This window comes from Strigops habroptila, chromosome 5 (assembly GCF_004027225.2).
Source record: "Strigops habroptila isolate Jane chromosome 5, bStrHab1.2.pri, whole genome shotgun sequence".
NCBI lineage: Eukaryota > Metazoa > Chordata > Aves > Psittaciformes > Psittacidae > Strigops > Strigops habroptila.
Window position 1 is genome coordinate 21,065,978 of NC_044281.2, and position 18,764 is coordinate 21,084,741.

The 18,764-nt window shown below is 42.0% G+C and overlaps 1 protein-coding gene across 2 annotated transcripts in view; it reads right to left on the reverse strand.

Annotated features, from left to right (window-relative positions):
* The window catches only part of CERS6 (ceramide synthase 6), a 121,910-nt gene extending 104,237 nt beyond the window's left edge, over positions 1 to 17,673 (reverse strand). For both annotated transcript variants that reach the window (XM_030487850.1, XM_030487849.1), the window contains exon 1: positions 17,348 to 17,673. In XM_030487850.1, coding sequence (XP_030343710.1) covers positions 17,348 to 17,517 — 170 coding nt within the window. In that variant the 5' untranslated portion in view covers positions 17,518 to 17,673. The remainder of the gene's footprint in view (positions 1 to 17,347) is intronic.
* Between the last annotated feature and the right edge of the window lie 1,091 nt (positions 17,674 to 18,764).

Consider the following 18,764-nt stretch of genomic DNA (forward strand, 5'->3'; position numbering starts at 1 on the left):
CATTTTGACACTAGATTTCCAACAAGTAACTGCAATACCAGTTTTTATATCTACTTATCGCCCTGTATATGTTCTCAACAATTACCTTTCAGGAAAAAGGACTCACATACTGCAATTCATATGTTCACTGTCACAAAGGCATTACGTGTTTTTTTTAAATCTTTCATAAAATGTAGGAACCAAGCCAGTCCAATTCAGCTTACTCATTTTTATTCATTTCTCTCTATTGCACAGACAGAAAGTACTTGGTTCCATCATCCAAAAAAAAAAAAAAAAAGGATAAAATAAAAAAAAGGCAATTCTGTATCAGCTGAATACTAAAACAAATCACTTTTGAACTCCATTTCTACCACAGGCAATATGCTGCCTGACATGTTACTGCAAGAAGGCAAAGAAAGCAACTTCCTGACTTACTGCAGTGATGGCCAACCTAACTGGTTTGACAAGCCACATACATACCACAACCTTCATATGGTTGAATGCCACAGGATGTTATGCTGACAGCTGAAGGCTGGAGGAATGCTGGCATGCCCCAGACTGCGTGGGGGAACCAGTCCAGATTTTTAATGGAAAGTGCCACCTCTAACCATGTGGTGACAGTGGCCTCAGACTACTCCGGCTGCAGCCTCCCCTGGAGGGAGGATTGGGATACCCTATTTCCAAGCAGCTGAGGGACTTCAGTGGTGCGAATGGAGTGCTGGAGGCAGGGGGGAGCACACTGCTGTTAGGCTGGAGCGCCCTCATTCATTTGCTCTGATGAAAAATTAAAACCACTGTGGAATGTGACATTTGTAGATCTGGCTGGCAAAACATACAAACAGTCTCAAGCCATTTTAGTCCAAATTAATGGAAATTGCCATAATTTCTCTTTCCGCACAAGTGTTCAGCACTGTTAATGGCACTAAGGCCCTTTTCTCTCACCCAGGACTATCACAGACCACCCAGAAAAGCTATCTGGAGAACAGTATATAGCTGTGCAGCAGACTACACAGAATGCATCCTAAATTCAAGAACATTCACCAGGAGCCTTTGTCTTTGATGTTTCTTTACTTATACCCTTCCCGCCTTTGGCTAAATTCCTTTGAAGCCAAGACAATGCTAACCATAACTCATCTAAATCAGCCCCATCTGGCTTTTGTTTCTGAGCTGGATCTTATCTATAGCAGTCGCTGTTGTTCTTTCGGACTTATGGGTAATTTTCCACCCTTAACTCTGCAAGCCATAAACAATTATTGCCTCAATACCTTAGATAAACAGCTATGGAAATCCTGAGGAAAAGTTTCAGGCTTTTTTTTTTTTTGTTTGTTTGGGCTTTGTTTGTTTCATTTGGGATTTTTTTTACAGTGACACATTTAAAGGGGGGAGGCATCTTGGACCTGAACCCAGGAGAACAGCTGGAATCTGGACCAAATAGGATGCAAAATGCAATCTAACAAGCTCAGCTTAATTTCTGCTGGATCAGAAGGTAAGTAAAAAAATGGCAGTGCTGGGATTATTGAGGTGGACCTGAAGAGCTAGACAAGGTAGTGAAAACAAGCATCTTTGAGAAAATTGCCAAACTACTAAAAACATTCTGGAACTGCTACACTATCGGGTAGCAGCATCCAGCACACTTTGACTCCAAGCAAAACAAGTAAATCAGTTTTGAAGGCTGTACCTTAATTCTCAATATTTCTTCTTGAGCAGTGCTCATTCATGATGCTCTGATAAAGATCTTTTGTTTCTATAAAGATTCAAAGCATTTTATATTAATCCTTTTAACACAGGTCAGATAGAATGGCTGTATTTACCTAAATGATTCTTCTTTTATTTTTCTTTCATTTTTTAAATACTACCCCAGGATGAGAAACACAGTCTGAGATTCAAAAGAGGGTTTTTTTCCCCCCCATCTTGTTCAATAGATAAATTCTACAATAATTTGATCAGCTTCATTTGCAGAAGTATTATTTCTTGCTCTACCATAAGAACTAGCATTGTTCTTTAAAGATGTCTAGCAGAACAGCATTGTCAATTAGGTTTGCTTTTGATATGAAACAATGTTTATTTATACTTTTAAACTACCGGCTGAAATTACAGTGTACTCAAAAATCAACCTGGAAATTACTTTTTCCTTCATTTATTTAAAAAGCTACTCAAGCCAATGTTTTATACAATTCAACAGCAGCTCTCAAGAGCACTCGGTATTGAGTAAAGAAAGCAGAATTTTTCAATTGTTTAAATTCCTTCTGTTAGATCATTGAAGTATCTTATGACTTCTTAGAATATCTTATGATATTCTAATTAGAAACTTAACAGAAAAACTCCCGTATGAATTAGGTGTTTCTCAATAAGGAAGTTTCTGGATTTCTTTCCTAAGCCTTAGTTATTGGGAAAACATACCAGTCTTTGAGAGAACAGCTCTTGCCCCTTATTGGGTTCTTGCCATAACGAACATCTGCTAAGTCTATAAATTAATTGCTAAAAACATCTTGTGCTTCTAGACGATACAGGCGATCATAGCTGTTCTGGGTTACTAGAGAATATTACCATTTTTCCTCTCACATAGGCACACATCCATATGCACACCCCACCCTTACAGTATAGCATAAAGCAAAACCAATTATTTGGCATTATTTTTTGTCATAAAATAAACCTTTAGCACTAATGAAGTCATCAGAGCAGCACACTAAGTTTACCTAGATGATTTAAGCCGTACTTTTTGTACCATGATAGTTTAAGCATATGAAGCTGATTAAAAATGCTATCTTGAAATCAAGAATCCTTCTATTGGTCTTGGTTTGTCAACAGCAGTTTGGCAGGCAGTTGAAAACAGGCTCTTTCCATTCAAAGGCTAGAGTCCACTTTAGAAAACTCTTTGCATGCAATAATACTTCCACACAAAAGGCCCATCAGACTCAAATTTCACCTTCTTGCTCCATCTTCAAGATCTCCCATTCTTCCTGGATATATTGACATTTCACGCCCACCTGTGATTCTGTTCTAGGAGCTCTCAGTTCAGGAACCAGAAATTCGTTTTATTACCAATTCATTTGTATCGTTTTAATACTGTTCGTAACTTCCACATATGGAAATCACCTACCCCAATCAAAGTTTTAACCAATATTTCCTTTCAGTGTTGCTGCTCTCCCTGACCATAGAGGGCTCTGGTGAACAATAAGGATCCAATCTCTCACCAAAACCTGCCAGAAGTAACAGTACCTACATTTTCCAACCAAATATGGAAGATGATTGTTATTGACTTAATCTGCAAAGAGTAGCAAGGGTGCTGTCTCTCCCAAACAGCAGATTTCTGGATGCCATCAGCAGAGATAAACAGCAGTCTGTAATCATTTGGGGACACATTAGCCAGCTGGCATTTCTTTTCTTTCTTATTTGCAATTTGTGTTCATTAAAGATGCTGCAAGAAGGTGGGAGTGGTGCCTGGGCATGTTACACCCTTCCATGTGGGGTGGGATGGGATTGCAACAACACAAACACTATGGCTGTTGACTGCCTACTTTAAAAAGAGTAGTGAAATGTTAACTCTTCCTAAGAATTTTCAGATCTGTACCATGCACAACTTGAGGCAGACTAATCACACATACGTCAAGTCTCCTCCTTTCCTAGGAAGTGTTCTCATATACCTTTGAATTTAGAAGTGTATCTGAAGGGAACAGCTGCAAACACACACTGGTTTTCGCAAGGACAATCAAATAGGCATGCCTGGTTACACCACATTCCTCCCAGGGGCATGCACATACAACATGGTCTGGTTTTCCCCTCACACTCTATCTTTAGTCTCACACCCCTCTCCCGTGCTCCAGAAAACACCTGTGTGCTTCTTCCAACTCCTCTGCCCCATTCCCACCTCTGGTCCTCACCCTCTCTATTAAAAATTTTTTACCTAGCAAGTACAGGAAGAATTTGAGGAGTAATTAATTCCCTAAACTTTAAATTTCAAGTAAGCAACAGAAGTGTCAAGATATTGAAGAGCAGCAGATTGTCACATCACAAGCCATGTGGCTGCTGCACTGTATCTCTACAAAAATTATTTGCATTACTCACACAGATGAGGGGGTTGACTTGTCGTGATCTGTCATCTGAGACACAAATATTTATTGATGGCACAGAAGTATTCCAACTTTTGGTTTTATTACTCACTATTTTAACACTGTTACTTAAGAGGCTTTGGAACACCAAATCACTCAGCCTGTTCTGCAGTAGGACCAAAAGAACTTAGATCTTATTACTATTTTATTTATACTCAAAATAATCCAGCTGCAGGATCAAGATCAAAACCTGTAACTATGGGCAGAGAGCTGAACTACACTGCACTGGCGTACTACTGTGATAAAGCTCAAAAGTAAAAAAAGTCCTTCATTAAAATTATAGCAATGATAGGACAATAACTTGATAAACAGTAACTTTTTATACCTTGTCCTAAATAGCATTCAGGTGTCCAAAAGCATTATTAAAATATACATTTTAATACTTTCTAAAATTTATTTCTTTTTAGCCAAATAAAGAGGACATGTTCCTTTGTGCTGCCACACACAGCAGCCCTCCCTCTTTTACTTACAGGTCTTCATGCCAAGCATTACTCTGTGCTTCCAGAGAAAAACATCAACATTTCCTTCTGCTACTTTTCAGGTTCACACAACCTTATTACACACAGCCAGCTACACAGCCATCATATTGTTACCCAGACCTTTCTCAACTGTTCATATGCATTAAGCCCCTTTACAGACCTGATCTCAAAACACCCTTTTGGAACAGGCAAGTATTATATTATCACCATTATAATGATGATGATTATTATTATTACTACTACTTCAATACAATTTAGAGGTAAGGAATGAGGATTTGGAACAGGCAAGTATTATTTACCACCATCATTATTCTTAAAGTTGATGGCAACTGTCAGTCACTGAGACCTTATATTTAGTCTTATTTAAAAGGCAGGGAGGAATATATACCAGAAAATTAAAGTGTGAAAATTAAATTTTCCATCTTCCTTCTTCCCCTCTATCCTCATATATCCCAGTTACATTTTTAAGTTATTCCAGAATAGAAGCAACTACATCTGTAAGACTGAACTGTCCAAGGGGAAGGGAGTTTAGGGGTGCAGAAGAATGGCTCACCTTGCAGTAAGTTCTGACAACCTTTTGCTATTTGTGATGGTTCTCATTAAACAAGGCAAAAATATTTTCGAAGCAAGAAGCAGTCACTGTTCTTACCCTGATACCATAAAAAAGGATCCCAAGCCCTAAGACTGCATAATAGATCACTCAAAGTCATCAGCAGGGAACATGAGCACACTGGTTTTCAGTCCAATGCTTTACTGTACCACCCAGAGTTAGACCTCCTGAGGCCAGAAGCCTTGCTCTTCCAATGTCAACAGCAAAACCAGACCAGTATACAACAGCTTCCTATTCTGGTCAAGGTCTAAAATCAGACACAGTTATCAAGGGAAGCAGAGATCCTTTGGAAATTGCATGCAAATTTGGAATATGGAAGACCGAAATCAAGGTTACCTTCTCCTTGCTCTGTGAATCATTTTATGGACCACATAGCTGGCAACATCCTTGTTTTGATAGCTATCTCCTTCTCTGTATATGGTTTCTCATCGTGCTGTACTTGTCTTGAGAGCTGGGAGAGAATGGCAGATTATTTAACAGATAATGTCATTTTCTTAGTCAATGCCCTTGGGTTATTTCCAAACAATTTTTCAGGCAATATTTCCTGGTACAGATACAGGACTTTGTACAAAGAAAATGTGTAAGAAGCTATGATTTTTCCTAATAAACACTTTGAGGGTCTTGTGATTAAGATGACCAACATATTTTTTTCCACCAAACTGAGAAAGATCCTTGATAAAATTAGTATCAGCTTGAAACCCCTCGCCAACCCAAACCCGTCTTCCTACACACCACTGCACTTAGCAGGCCTTCCTCTATGCTTGCTTTTACAATTAAATGCCATTTTAAAAACTAAGGTAGGAGAGATGGGGGCACAGCTGTAATGAAAGAGAGTTAAAGTGTCATGAATCATGCTTTGCCTGAAAACAATGCATTCTTTCTGAATCATTAATAGGCAGCTTCCATAGCAGACATGAAACAATCAGAATCCTTAATTCTAGCTGTATATTCATACAGCCCTGGTGCTTCAAAGATGTGATGGCTGTCATATTTTGAGTAACAAATGAAAGCATTGTAATAAAATACAACAAATACCAACACCCAGCCCACCCCCCAAATAAAGCTCTGTACCACCACTAAATCCACCCTCCAGAGCAGGGAAAACAATTTAACTACAATGCACTTAAGAAGTGTAAATGCAGATGCTTCAAGGTAACTTTAGAGTTTTCTATTCTTTAAGGCACCTTACTTGAGTAAGAGATTTGTTATTAGTATTTAAAGCTCTAAGACACTTTGGCGTGACGCCTAAGTTATTCCAATCAGGAAACAAGGCAAAACACAAGTAATGCTATGGTGATGGATACAAAATGCTACTTTCTCTTCAAACCTTGAAATCAGCTTTCAGTGGAAAAGTAAGCAAGGTGAAGTAGTGTTCTTCCATTTCTGCTGGCATACTTTTCATCTTGACAACTGAAGCTAAATGCCAGGCTAAAGGTTTGAGCTCTGGCAGTGATTCCAGCAAACCATCAGCCTCTTTTGAAGAAAATCAACCTGTTCAGGGGTGGGTTTTTTTTTTTTCTTTATTTTTAAATTGTATTTTTAAATTATCTTGAAGGTATTGGTATTGCAGTGTGGAAAAGCATCAACTTACCGGGAACAAAACTAAAATTACACTCAAGATTGCCTTTTATAATCAAATTTAATGCTGTAGGAGACTCAATTCTTTATTAATTTTCTTTAATAAAATTAAAACTAAACCACAACATAACCTTCTGTGCAACATGCGTACGGATACTAACTCTTCAATTAAGAGATGGTCAAGAATGTATGCTTCTGGAGGCTGGCAATGCTACAGAGAACTCATTTTTATCTCTACGTTGTTGTCTTGTAACCAGACCCATTTATCAGTGCTGGCTGAAAGTCAGGACATCTGTTCCTGACAAAATTTTGACATTTCTAAATTTCCATTTCATTCTAAGCTGGAAGAAAACCAGATATTTTTCACATTTCCTATAAATGCTCTAGAAAATAGCAATTCCAGGTTAGCACACACAAGAGGTCCTCTAATTAGAATGTAGGGTATCTTCTGTCAGATATCAAACTGTTTCATTATCACCCAAGAACTGACAGTTTTAAAATATCTCATTTTCTAGACCTGTCAATATTTTATAGCTGCTCTTATAGATTTTTAATTTAATAATTTTTAATAAAATAGGAAAAAAAGTATTATGGCAGTGATATAATGCTACTATGGTGTATAAATTACTGTGCCACACACACGTACATATATGTTTACAACAATACATATATTACCTATATAAAAATTAGTGTATGTGGAGCTGAAGACCAGCTTCTCCTTTTTTTTCCTAAGACTAATTTACTGTTATTATCTTGAACACAAAGGGAATAAAAGCTTTTCCAGTAACATATGTGATCACTATTCCCTGTCTTCTAAGAACTTTTTTCTGTGATTCCCCCTCCCTCCCAAAAAATAAACCCAAAAAATTATCTTGAAGGTATCGAGGTATTACAGTGTGGAAAAGAATCAACTTACGGGGAACAAAACTAAAATTACCCTCAAGATTGCCTTTTATAACCAAATTTAATGCTGTAGGAGACTCAAAATATTGATCCTAGAAGGGAACAGAATGTGTTTATACCATAGCAACTCCGACTTCATTTTGGGCACCCATAAAGTAATTCCTGTCTTAGGTAGAGGAAGCCCACATCTATTTCTTGATTTACATCCCATCTGTTCACATGCTGGACTACAATAAAATCAAAAGACCCATTCTGCAGCAAATGGAGAATCCAGATGTCCATTCAATTGTTAAGTGCTCTGCCCTAATTAAGTTTCTTCTGCAGGCTTACAGTGAACTTCAACCTAATCCTCACCTATTCAGTTTACAAACTTCATACAGACATAGGATCCCAGGAGCGCCTTGGAGCCCTGCATTGTGAAAGCATGCCATTTACTGAGGTTTATAATTTCAAAGAATCACTGAGGTTAGTAGAGATCACCAAGTCCAGCCCCCTACTCATAGCACAGACAACTAGAGCAGGAAGATGCTCAGTTGGTTTTTGAGTAACTCCATAGCTGCAGACTCCACACCTCTCGGTAACCCATGCAGTGTCTCACCACCATCCCAGAAAAAAGTTTGTTCTCATGTTTAAACAGAATTTCCTGCATATTGATTGTTGCCTCTTGTCCTTTCACTGGACACTACCAAGAAGAATCTGGCTCTGCCTTCTTTACCTATCAGGTATTTGTACACAATTATAAGATCCCCCCGAGCTTTCTCTTCTCCAGACTGAACCATTCCAGCTCTCAGCCTCTCCTCACATCTCAGATGCTCCAAATCCTTAATCATCTTAGCAGCCCTTCACTACCCTCACTCAAATATATTCATGTCTTGTAGAGGACAGATCAAAGCTGGACTCATCACTCCAAACACGGCCTCATCAGTACAGAGTACAGCGGAATAATCCCTTCTATCCACCTGCTGGCAACACTTTCCCTGATGCTGCTGGTATTTTGCTGGCTCATGTTCAACTTGTTGACCAGTGCTCCCAGGATTCCATTTGCAGTTCAATTTCTTATCACCATGTCAACGCAATCACTGCAAAGTTATTTAGTACAACAAGTGGTGCAATCCTGGGGAGCATTTGGCACTGGAACTGTTCATATTTTCAGGCTACTCTCTTATCATATCAGTTCTCTTCATTCTCTCATACTAGGTGTGTGGGAAAAGTTGACAGATAAGTATCAACCACCCAATTACAACCCAATTATTGCTTCAATATATACAAAACACGCTCCTGCTTGTGGTCTAACCACTTGCTTTTCTTTTTCTCAAAGGCTTCTTTCCAACATAATGCCCACAAGAGGAATAAATACATCCAACCGAACCCGATCATGTCATCAGTGGCATGCTTTGGACAACCACAGGTAGTAAAGAGCAGGAAGTTCCAAGAAAATCTAATGGAAAACTGTAGAAAAGCTTGTCAACAGGCACATAGTCACTCCCATCACTGTTAAAAATAGAGCAACTAGCTTGTTAAAAAGAATACATAAATACTACTGCATGCACAAATACTCAAACATCCTCAGGAATCTAAGATTTTATGTCAATGAATACCCTCTGGGCTCTAACCTCTGTTTTTTGCATCAATGTAACTATGTCAGCTAGATTTGATTGGGGTTTTTTTAAATATACTATTACAGGTTATTCTCCCCATCCCTACAGGAGAAAGCAGGATAGGGAAGATACTATTAAAAGGAAGCCTTTAGTGGACTCCCACTAAGAAAAAGTGCAAATTATTTAGATACATTGCTTTAACCATGCTAGTGTGACCTATGAGTGCAAAGAAGGCTTTTCATCATTTCAGACCAAACTTTAAAATGCATCATTTATAATACTAAAATGAGGTTCAGGTTAGTGAACCTGAAAGGTACTTCATTAATACCAGGTAGCCTGGAGAACCTTAGCATTATGCTCCTCCCTGTGCAAAAGGTAACTTGGATTAATAGCTGATATACAAATATATATGTACCTTACATATCATAAAATACACAACATAGCTAACTGGATGCTATGCTTCTTTACTGCTCTCAGACATTCTTAGTAATTGTACAGACAATTACCTTGAGAGTTAAAATTTGATTATGCTACATCAGTAACAGTTACATGAGACTTCACAATTGCTCAGCAGTATGAAAGCTTACCAATGGCAACATTTGCGATTATGAGAGGTATTAACTACTTGGAAAAAAGAAACAAACATTAAAGTTTACTTTCTGCTTTTGGTACGGAACTCACAGCTTTGTGTTGTTACAGGTTCACAGGCATGAAAACCATCTCTAAGACTATAACTGGCTATGGTAAATACTCCGTCTCTCCAACCTCCACCACAGTTTGACTATTTCAAAATAACCAGAAAGGTATCATCCTCCTGAGAAACTGATGGATGCCAGATGGTGTAGAGTTAGACTTCTGTAAGGACCATGTGCTACAACAGCTTCCCTAGAGAGGACGGAATATCTCATAGAATCATAGAATCGTAAGGGTTGGAAAGGACCTTAAGATCATCTAGTTCCAACCCCCCTGCCATGGGCAGGGACACCTTGCCCTAAACCATGTGGCTCAAGGCTCTGTCCAACCTGGCCTTGAACACCGCCAGGGATGGAGCATCCACAACCTCCCTGGGCAACCCATTCCAGTGCTTCACCACCCTCACTGTAAAGAACTTCTTCCTTATATCTAATCTAAACTTCCTCTGTTTAAGTTTGAACCCATTACCCCTTGTCCTACCACTACAGTCCCTAAGGAAGAGTCCCTCCCCAGCATCCTTGTAGACCCCCTTCAGATACTGGAAGGCTGCTATGAGGTCACCACGCAGCCTTCTCTTCTCCAGGCTGAACAGCCCCAACTTTCTCAGCCTGTCTTCATATGGGAGGTGCTCCAGCCCTCTTATCATCCTCGTGGCCCTCCTCTGGACTCGCTCCAACAGCTCCATGTCCTTTTTATGTTGAGGACACCAGAACTGTACGCAGTACTCCAAGTGGGGTCTCACAAGAGCAGAGTAGAGGGGCAGGATCACCTCCTTCGACCAGCCCATCCAATTCTCAGAAACTTGCTCACCTCAAAGCAAGACATTGGTGATTCCTCACCTTTCAAGTGATCAGAGACCCACACATTTCCCTCCCTTTCCCTTGACCTGGATGCCCATCCCTGCTGTATCCCCAGAATTGGTAACTGTCCAATGAGTGAAGGGAGTCACTGGTGTGGGAGACCACAGAGCAATCAAGGTATTAGATGAACACCTCCAAGGAACTGTTGATACACATCATATGCATCTGACTGTCTAAAAGGTGACAACTACAGTCTTAAGCATACTATTGAATATTATATAAGGTTACATAACTTAATGAAAGCTACGTATTTTTATGTGGTAATTTTAGCCTTCTTGTCAAAACTCCGAGACCACCTTGAGACAAGCACACAAACCCCTCATGCTAATTAACCATCAAAACTACTGTAGGCATAGGATATTTAACTACTGTTGGGGGAAAAAAGCAAAAACACAAACAAACAACAAAACACAAATATGGTCACATAAGCACTGTTCAGCTCAGACATCCCCTTCCTTTCTACCTTGTTGACAGATAACAGAGAAAGAATCAAGGGAACAGATTTCCCCAAATATTAATGTAGTAAATACTTCGTATGAACTAATAAGACACTGGTCTATAGAAGGAGGCAGCATATGAGAAGCTCTTCTTTTTCTAAAAATAAATTCTTAGCAAATGCCTGTTAATCAGCGACAGAGGCAGAAGCAGGAACAACCAGAAGAGCCACAGGCAATTGGGATGCAACTGCTCAGTTACAGGAATCCACGCAGGAACCAAATGGGAGCTTCTAACAGTAACTGGAACCTGCACTCAGACAAAAACCCACTAACAGCAGCTCTGCACCAGTAGCAGGCTTCCAGTACCCACTAGTGACCTGTCACTGAAACTTTTCCCTCAGCTGAGCTGTGGTTTGGCTGTCATACTTCTACCACCTGGATATTTCAGAATTCAGTTTAAATTGCATTCTCTACTGGAGCTCAATACATTTCTAATTGAACGCCCAATTTTAAGATTGGCACTTATGTGCATCTATAAATGGTCCTTTATAAAGGATATTTAAATAGTATGCATTTTACCCACTCCACCTTCTTTTAAAGCAACACTCTCAGCTTGCATCCGAACATACAACTACATTGCACAACAAAGATGTGCACCAACCAACAGAGACATATTCAGGATGGGTGAGCATACACCGCACTGGTCAGAGCTAGTAAAACAGAGCTCCATCCATGCCAAGGCAGACAACGGCTCACCAGCTAAGAACAATAATTTCTCTGCAAGGTATCTACTTGTGTTAGTGGCTGAAGCTCAAACACTGCAACAAAAACTGGTTACATAAAGGAAAACATAAATGACAGAAAATTAATAACCAATGAAAAGAAACAGAGAGAAATTGATAGTACAATCAGTAGGATAGAAATTTATTTTAAAGCTATTTACTGCTAGTGCTCTATTTTAAAAAGATCTTGGTTTAAAGTTTAAAAATGACCTTACAGGTCATCTTACCAAAAAAAAGGAAAAAAAATTATATATATATATAAAATAGAAAAAACTGAGAAAGTCAGTGAACATGTGCATCCACTTAGAAGTGAATTATACCTGAATGATCAGATTTCGCTTAACACAAAGAGAACTAAGCAAGAAACCTACAAATATTACAGCCTACAAACAGGTTTTGACAGAAATAACCATCATTGACCCACCCAACCTCCCCAGAAGAGGTTCTGGGCTGCTGGAAATGCAACAAGTTTGTACACCCTCTTCCAAATTCCGTATCCTGTCTAGGCTCCTTGCTGTTCTAAGAAAACACCAATACTAGATGTCTTGGGGATTACAAAACCCCAACTTGCATGTACTCACCACACACCAGAAACACTTGCAAGGTTTTAATGTACTGTCACCTGAATGAGTTTCTACAGTTAGCAAAATATATATATAATGTGCACACACAGTCATTGTAATTGTGTCACCCTGATCCACTAGGAATTCTACTGTGTAACGCTAAATGAGAGTCAGCTGAGGTTACCTTTGAGGCTGAATTATCATTATAAAAGCAAAATGTCACACAAAAGCTGTGAATTTTCATACACTCAATGTCTAGAGAATCTTGATCTAAGTGATAATAAATGATGAGGCTGGCTCAGTTTAAATCGGCGCAGATGGAGGGCTGTTCCTATATATGATCAAGCTATTCCTAACCATATGAGCCATTCCATCAACTAAGGAATATCAGCTCTACCTTTGAAAACTGGCCCTGCCCCAATAAGGCCAGAGGACAATAGAGAGGCATTATAAGCCTAGTTTGACGACTTATGGAGTGATCTCACTAGATCTGAGTCCAAAAAAGGTGAGGGGAATAAAGTATACTGCAACTGCAATGCAAACATGAGATAAGAGAAATTTTAGTAGATGAGGCAAGTGTAAAGAAGCAGTAATATTGGACTACTTGACTCAGAAGATTGACCACATCAGAAATCTGTTTAGTTTGCACTTCTGGATGATTCAGCCAACTTCTCCCTTGAGAGAAGTCTCTAAAGCAGAGGTGTGCTACCCTCTTGTTTTGTGCCCAGCAAGCACACTGGCTGCTAAGTCGACATTGTTTTCATTTAACCACACACCCCACACAGAGGGCAGGAAAGGATGCTGCTTCTGAGCAGTGAGGTTTAGCGCAGAGGGAGAAGAGCTATGTGATCCCGTAAAAGAAAAAAGAAAAATGATCTTTGCCCAGAATAATAGATGTTTCTTTATCTTTTTAGGTCAACCAAAACTACAACACCCTGCTATTAGTAAGACCAGTTTTAATTCAGCTTTAACCTGGCTTGCACGCACTAGAAATTGAAAGAATCTGGGAAGACAGAGACTGGTATTATTGAGCACTTATGTCATCTCCTTATAGCTGAAGGCATTGTATAGTACAGGAGGGGATACTTAATTGCTTACACGCCTTTAAAAAAAAATAGTACGGCATACGAAGTGGATGGATACTATGAAGAAATATGTCCCCACGCTACAACTGCATTGCTAAACTCCTGCCATCTTCCAAATTACTAGGCAACGCTATCTTTGCCCTGAGTTATCATAGTTCTCTAAAATATACTTTGTGTTTAAAGAAAGAGATGAATGAGAAGGAAGGGAAAAGAGAAAAGGCTGTTAAGGTATTTTGGCACCTCATCCATAACTATGATGCCCTCAGCAGATATATCCACTAAATCCCATGGTTATGAGATTATACCTCAGAGCAAAGCTTATTTCAAGAGCACTCATCATCATCAGATCCAATTGCTGAAACAATTCAGCATACACTTAATGTTCTAATCTACTTTTTCCTTTCATTCAAGAGTGCTGGTCAAGGATGGCAGGACAAGGAAATCAACAAAAAGTCGTTTATTTGAATGAAGGGGGGAAAAAAATAAAGGGGGGGGGGGAGAAAATTTCAGAAGTGTCTAGATTCTCTTCTTGACTTGGTTAGTTGATTCACCAAACCAACAACAAAACAAAAAAACCCCCAAAAACCCCAAAACCCAAGAACATCCCAGTAGGATGAACTGTTGATAACAGGTGAATATGCATAGAACAAAATTTCCAAGATCTGTCGTTTCAATTGTGCCTGCAATTGAAATATGTATATAAAATATAAATACAGATAAATGAAGTCAACTTTTAACCCTTAGCATGACAAGCTTTATTCCCCAGACATACAAGAACTGTGTAAGCAAAGACAGACGAAGTCCAAATCACAGCTCCCCCTGAAGCATATTTCTTACTACTGTAAAGATCCATAAAGTTAGTCACCCTTCACAGCAAGGGAAGCAAAACCATACTGCTCCAGCAGCCTAGCATTCAGCTGCTGTGAAGGAGTCTGAAAGTCATGGATATAAAGTATGTAATCAGATTCTTAACACCTTGTGGCTGCTAAGCTACCGGTATAAAGAATTACAAGAGCACCTGTATTAGGTATCTTATAACGCAAAACAGAGAATACACTGATGTTACAAATATTGCAGTGCAACCATGGATTAAAAACAGACCTTTTTTTTCTTAAAGGTATTATTTTTTCTTTAGTTGCTACCACTGCAAAAACAGGGAACTGTTACACATCTGCAAAAGCTTGTTCCAGGATGTAGCATGTACATCAGTCATCAACAGCTTAAGTTTTGAAAGGAAAAAATATCGGTTCTAATACACAGAAGAAGGAAAAATTATCAATTTAACAGACATTCCTCTCTTTTCCCTTCCAGATCCTTCCCTTCCAGATAGCTTTATCAATTGAAATAACTGCAAACAGCCTTTAATTAATGATGTGCATGAGGCATTTCTGTGGCTCCCAACAAACAAAGCACAGAGGTCTGACAAAATAAATTACTAATGAGCAATAATAAGGCTTGATCTTTCCCCCATTCAAGTCAAAGACAATCCCCCTGCTTTGATCAGTGGAAGCAGGTCCAGTCACTTTTGTTCAGCTTGCTTTAATAAAATGCTCTACATGAAAGATCACAATTGTACCATGCTGTGTGGATTAATCCCACACAAAACAGCCTGATCCTACTCTCACAGTGGAGTTTTGCAATTGACTGCAAATTAAAGAGGAAAAAATACATACCTCAGTAATTGTTAATAAAACCTCTTTGGGGGTCTCTCACCTGCTATCAGGCTAGTAGAATGCATTTCCAGATCTAAATTTCAAAATTAGCCAAACAAATAGAAGAGAATTATGAAAATGTACAGATTTGCTCATCTGTACACTTAACACTAAAAACTATACTGCAAAATTAAGAATTACTTTAATTAAATTAAAAAAAAAAAAAAACAGAGGGAGTGGATACAGACGAACAAATAATCAGAGTAGTTTCTATAACACTAATAGCTGCATTAGAACTAACAGAAAAAACATGATCCTAAGTTCAGGCTGAAATTGTCTCCCTGACTAACTGTTCCTCCATCTAAACACAGCCCTGCTGTGATACATATCGCAGTTCAGACGGCAAGAGATGCAACATCACGCAGCCAGTCTGAGCGCCCAAAAGTACACATTGTACAGACTGCAAATTAAAATAAACCCCACTAATGATTTGACATCTAAATAATACTTGGCACGCAAATTGTAACTACATTGTATTTTACTCTGGATAAGCATTAACTTTTGATAACCGCAGCTTTTCAGGCAGACCACAAGTTTTGCTGTCTTTTCCAGGAAATCTGTAAAACAACACAGAAGTTAACAGCAGCCCAGGACTGCTTATTTTTTCAAAACAAATATGGTCCTGTCAACTGGGTTACAAAATCAGCCAACTTTTTCAAAAAACAACATCTCAGGTGCTATATTCTAACCTGGGCAAGAGAATGCTTACGAGATGTGGAGTGCTACCTGGCAGATCATCTATTGTATCATTTCTAAAGTATCTTTATAGCTTTTCTTTGGCATGCGGTAACTACTGGACTTCATTTATCTTCCTTGACTACTCTAATAGCATTGCCTAGGAAGACAGCACTGAAAACATGTAAGTGTTGGCATAGGGAATCGTTCTTTTGTTCTCTGCAGACGAAGGGAACACGACCTTTGTCAGGCAGCACAGAAGCATGTGCAGGTGAGCAACCCACTTCGCTTCAGCTGCCTCCCTGTGACAGGCGGCCTCTGTTAAATACCCACAGGGAAACACTCTCAGAAAATAGTCACTGCTGACCAACAGCTAGTTTGACATCTTGTAGTTAAATATACAGTATCCATGTTTGTGAACTGTGTATTTTGAATTCAGCCATCTCAAAGAACGTCGAGTTTGATTCACTGATGAACAGCGTCTAGAGTGTTTCTTCACTGAGCTCCTACATCCTGACAAGTACTTGGAGTATTTCCGAGACATGACACGGGCCGTCCTTACCGCTGCCACACAAACTGGACAAGCAACCCTCCGCTCGGCCGCTCAACAGCGCCTTACCCTCACGCTGCTGCCGGCCATCGAACTTCCCATCCCTACCTGACCCCCAGGTCTAACGGCCGCCGGCGGGCGCTAGGCCGAGTCCTGCCCCGCGGAGGGAGGGCAGCCGGGCCTCGCCTCTGGGTACTCTCTGGTGAGCGACCCCGCGGCGGGGACACGGGCAAACTCCTGCCGGGACAGTTTCCCGCCCGGCCCGTCCCCACAGCGCTTCTTGCGGGGCTTCCCTGAGGGGTGCTGACAGGACGCCGCCGCATCCCGCGGGCGCACAGGCCCCGACCCGCACAGGTGTCGAAGGGTCCTGCTCCCTCCGCCACCACAGCGCCGGGCCGGGGCGTCGCGGCCGCCTCAGGTGGAGGGCGGGCTGCGCCCATTCCCGGGAAGACCTCGCCTCCTAGCGCCCGCGCCGGGCCGCGCTGCGGGCAGAGGCAGGGGAGCGCTGGCTGCCTCCCGAACCCCTCCACCTTCCTGCATCGGGCCCGCTACGTGACCGACCGCGGCGAGAGGGAAAACGTGAGCGCCAGGCAAGGCCGGGAGAGAAGCGGCGTCGGGAGGAGGACGGCGAGTAGCCAGAGCTCCCCGGCTGCCCCACAGCGAGCGGCCGCCGCAAGCCGCGCGGCCCGCCCGGCCCCGCCGAACCCGAGGTAGCGCGGACGGCTTCGCGTTACCTTTCGAAGAGCAGCCGTATCATGAAGATGCAGAAGGCCAGGGGGAAGGCGAGGTAGAGGTCCTCCGCCTGCGGGAAGGCGGCTTCCTCTGTGCTCTGCAGGTCCGCCCAGGTGACGTTGTGCGGCAACCAGAACCGCTCGTTCCAGAACCAGGCAAGGATCCCTGCCATCTTTGCTTTGTCTGCCTCGGCGCCCCTCACTCCGCTCCGCCCGCGGCGAGGCGTGTGCGAGCGGCTGCCGGGGGAGAGGAGGATAGAGGAAGGCGTGTGTCAGCCCCACAGCCGCGGATGATGCTGCCGAGCGGCGCGCCGTGCTGTGCCGCTCCCCGCCCCGCCTATCACACGGCCGCGCCGGCCCCCATTGGCTCCCGCCCGCGCCCCGCGGCTGGTCCGGGGCCCGCCGTACTCCTCCGGCGGCCAGGCACAGCCTTCTCCTGCCCCTCTTCCCCTTCCCAAAAACCCAGCCAAGCCTTGAACCAGAAATCACGCAGCCCGAGCGAGTGGGGACCTCGTCTTGGGGGCACCCACCGCAGCCGAGGCTGCTGCCGGGACACAGGCTCCGCTTCAGCGCCGGCTTGGCGTACAACCGGGCTGGCGGCGGGGCGGCTCCTTGACACCCGCCTGGTCGCTGACGACCCGCCCGCCCTCCCTCCCGCCGCTCAGCCGGGCTCCCGGCGAGCCTGGGAGGCTGCCGACTGATTTAGATAGGCAGATGGCAGCCACAAAAAGCCCTCCTTTTCTGACCTCCGCACAGGCACACGGACCGGTGTCGGCTGTCAGCCCGGTTCCCGCGCGAGTAACCCCTGCCAGGAGCGCGGCTCTCTGCCGGCTCCTGCTGAGGCGTTTAGGTGGTAGCCGAACCGTCCTGCGTGAAAGGACCCTCTGAAACACCCACTGGCTGAACCTTGTATGCGCGTACAGCAAACAGGCGTAACTGAGGCATGGAAAAGTGTGTGAGAACACGGCACCCACCAGCAACAAAACTGAGGTTAGGACTGTGGCTTTGCACTCCCAGCTAAAGAAAACCTTTTGTCTTTACGTAGGCTTTTACTTTCGGTTCCTTACCCCACTGCCCAATCCCGTTAGAGACAAGCTGCAAGAGGAAAACTGTAATTGTCTCTACTAGACTTTACAGCATAATTGTCTCCACTAGACTTTACAGCAAAGGTGACTAGCAGGCTTTAGTGTAAGTGTAGCTGCCGCATTGTACACTTGTGATCTGGGCACACACAAAATGACCACAAGTAGTAGGTGTACCGCTCCTGTGACATTACTGGTTTGTCTGCCCTGCCTCACTTTATTTTAGATGGCTTCAGTTTTCTCCCCTCTGTCATCACACTTTACAGCTGGCTACTGAATACTGAGAGACACTGACTTCTGCATGCAGCATACTCCGGCATTTTATCACCCTGCCTTTT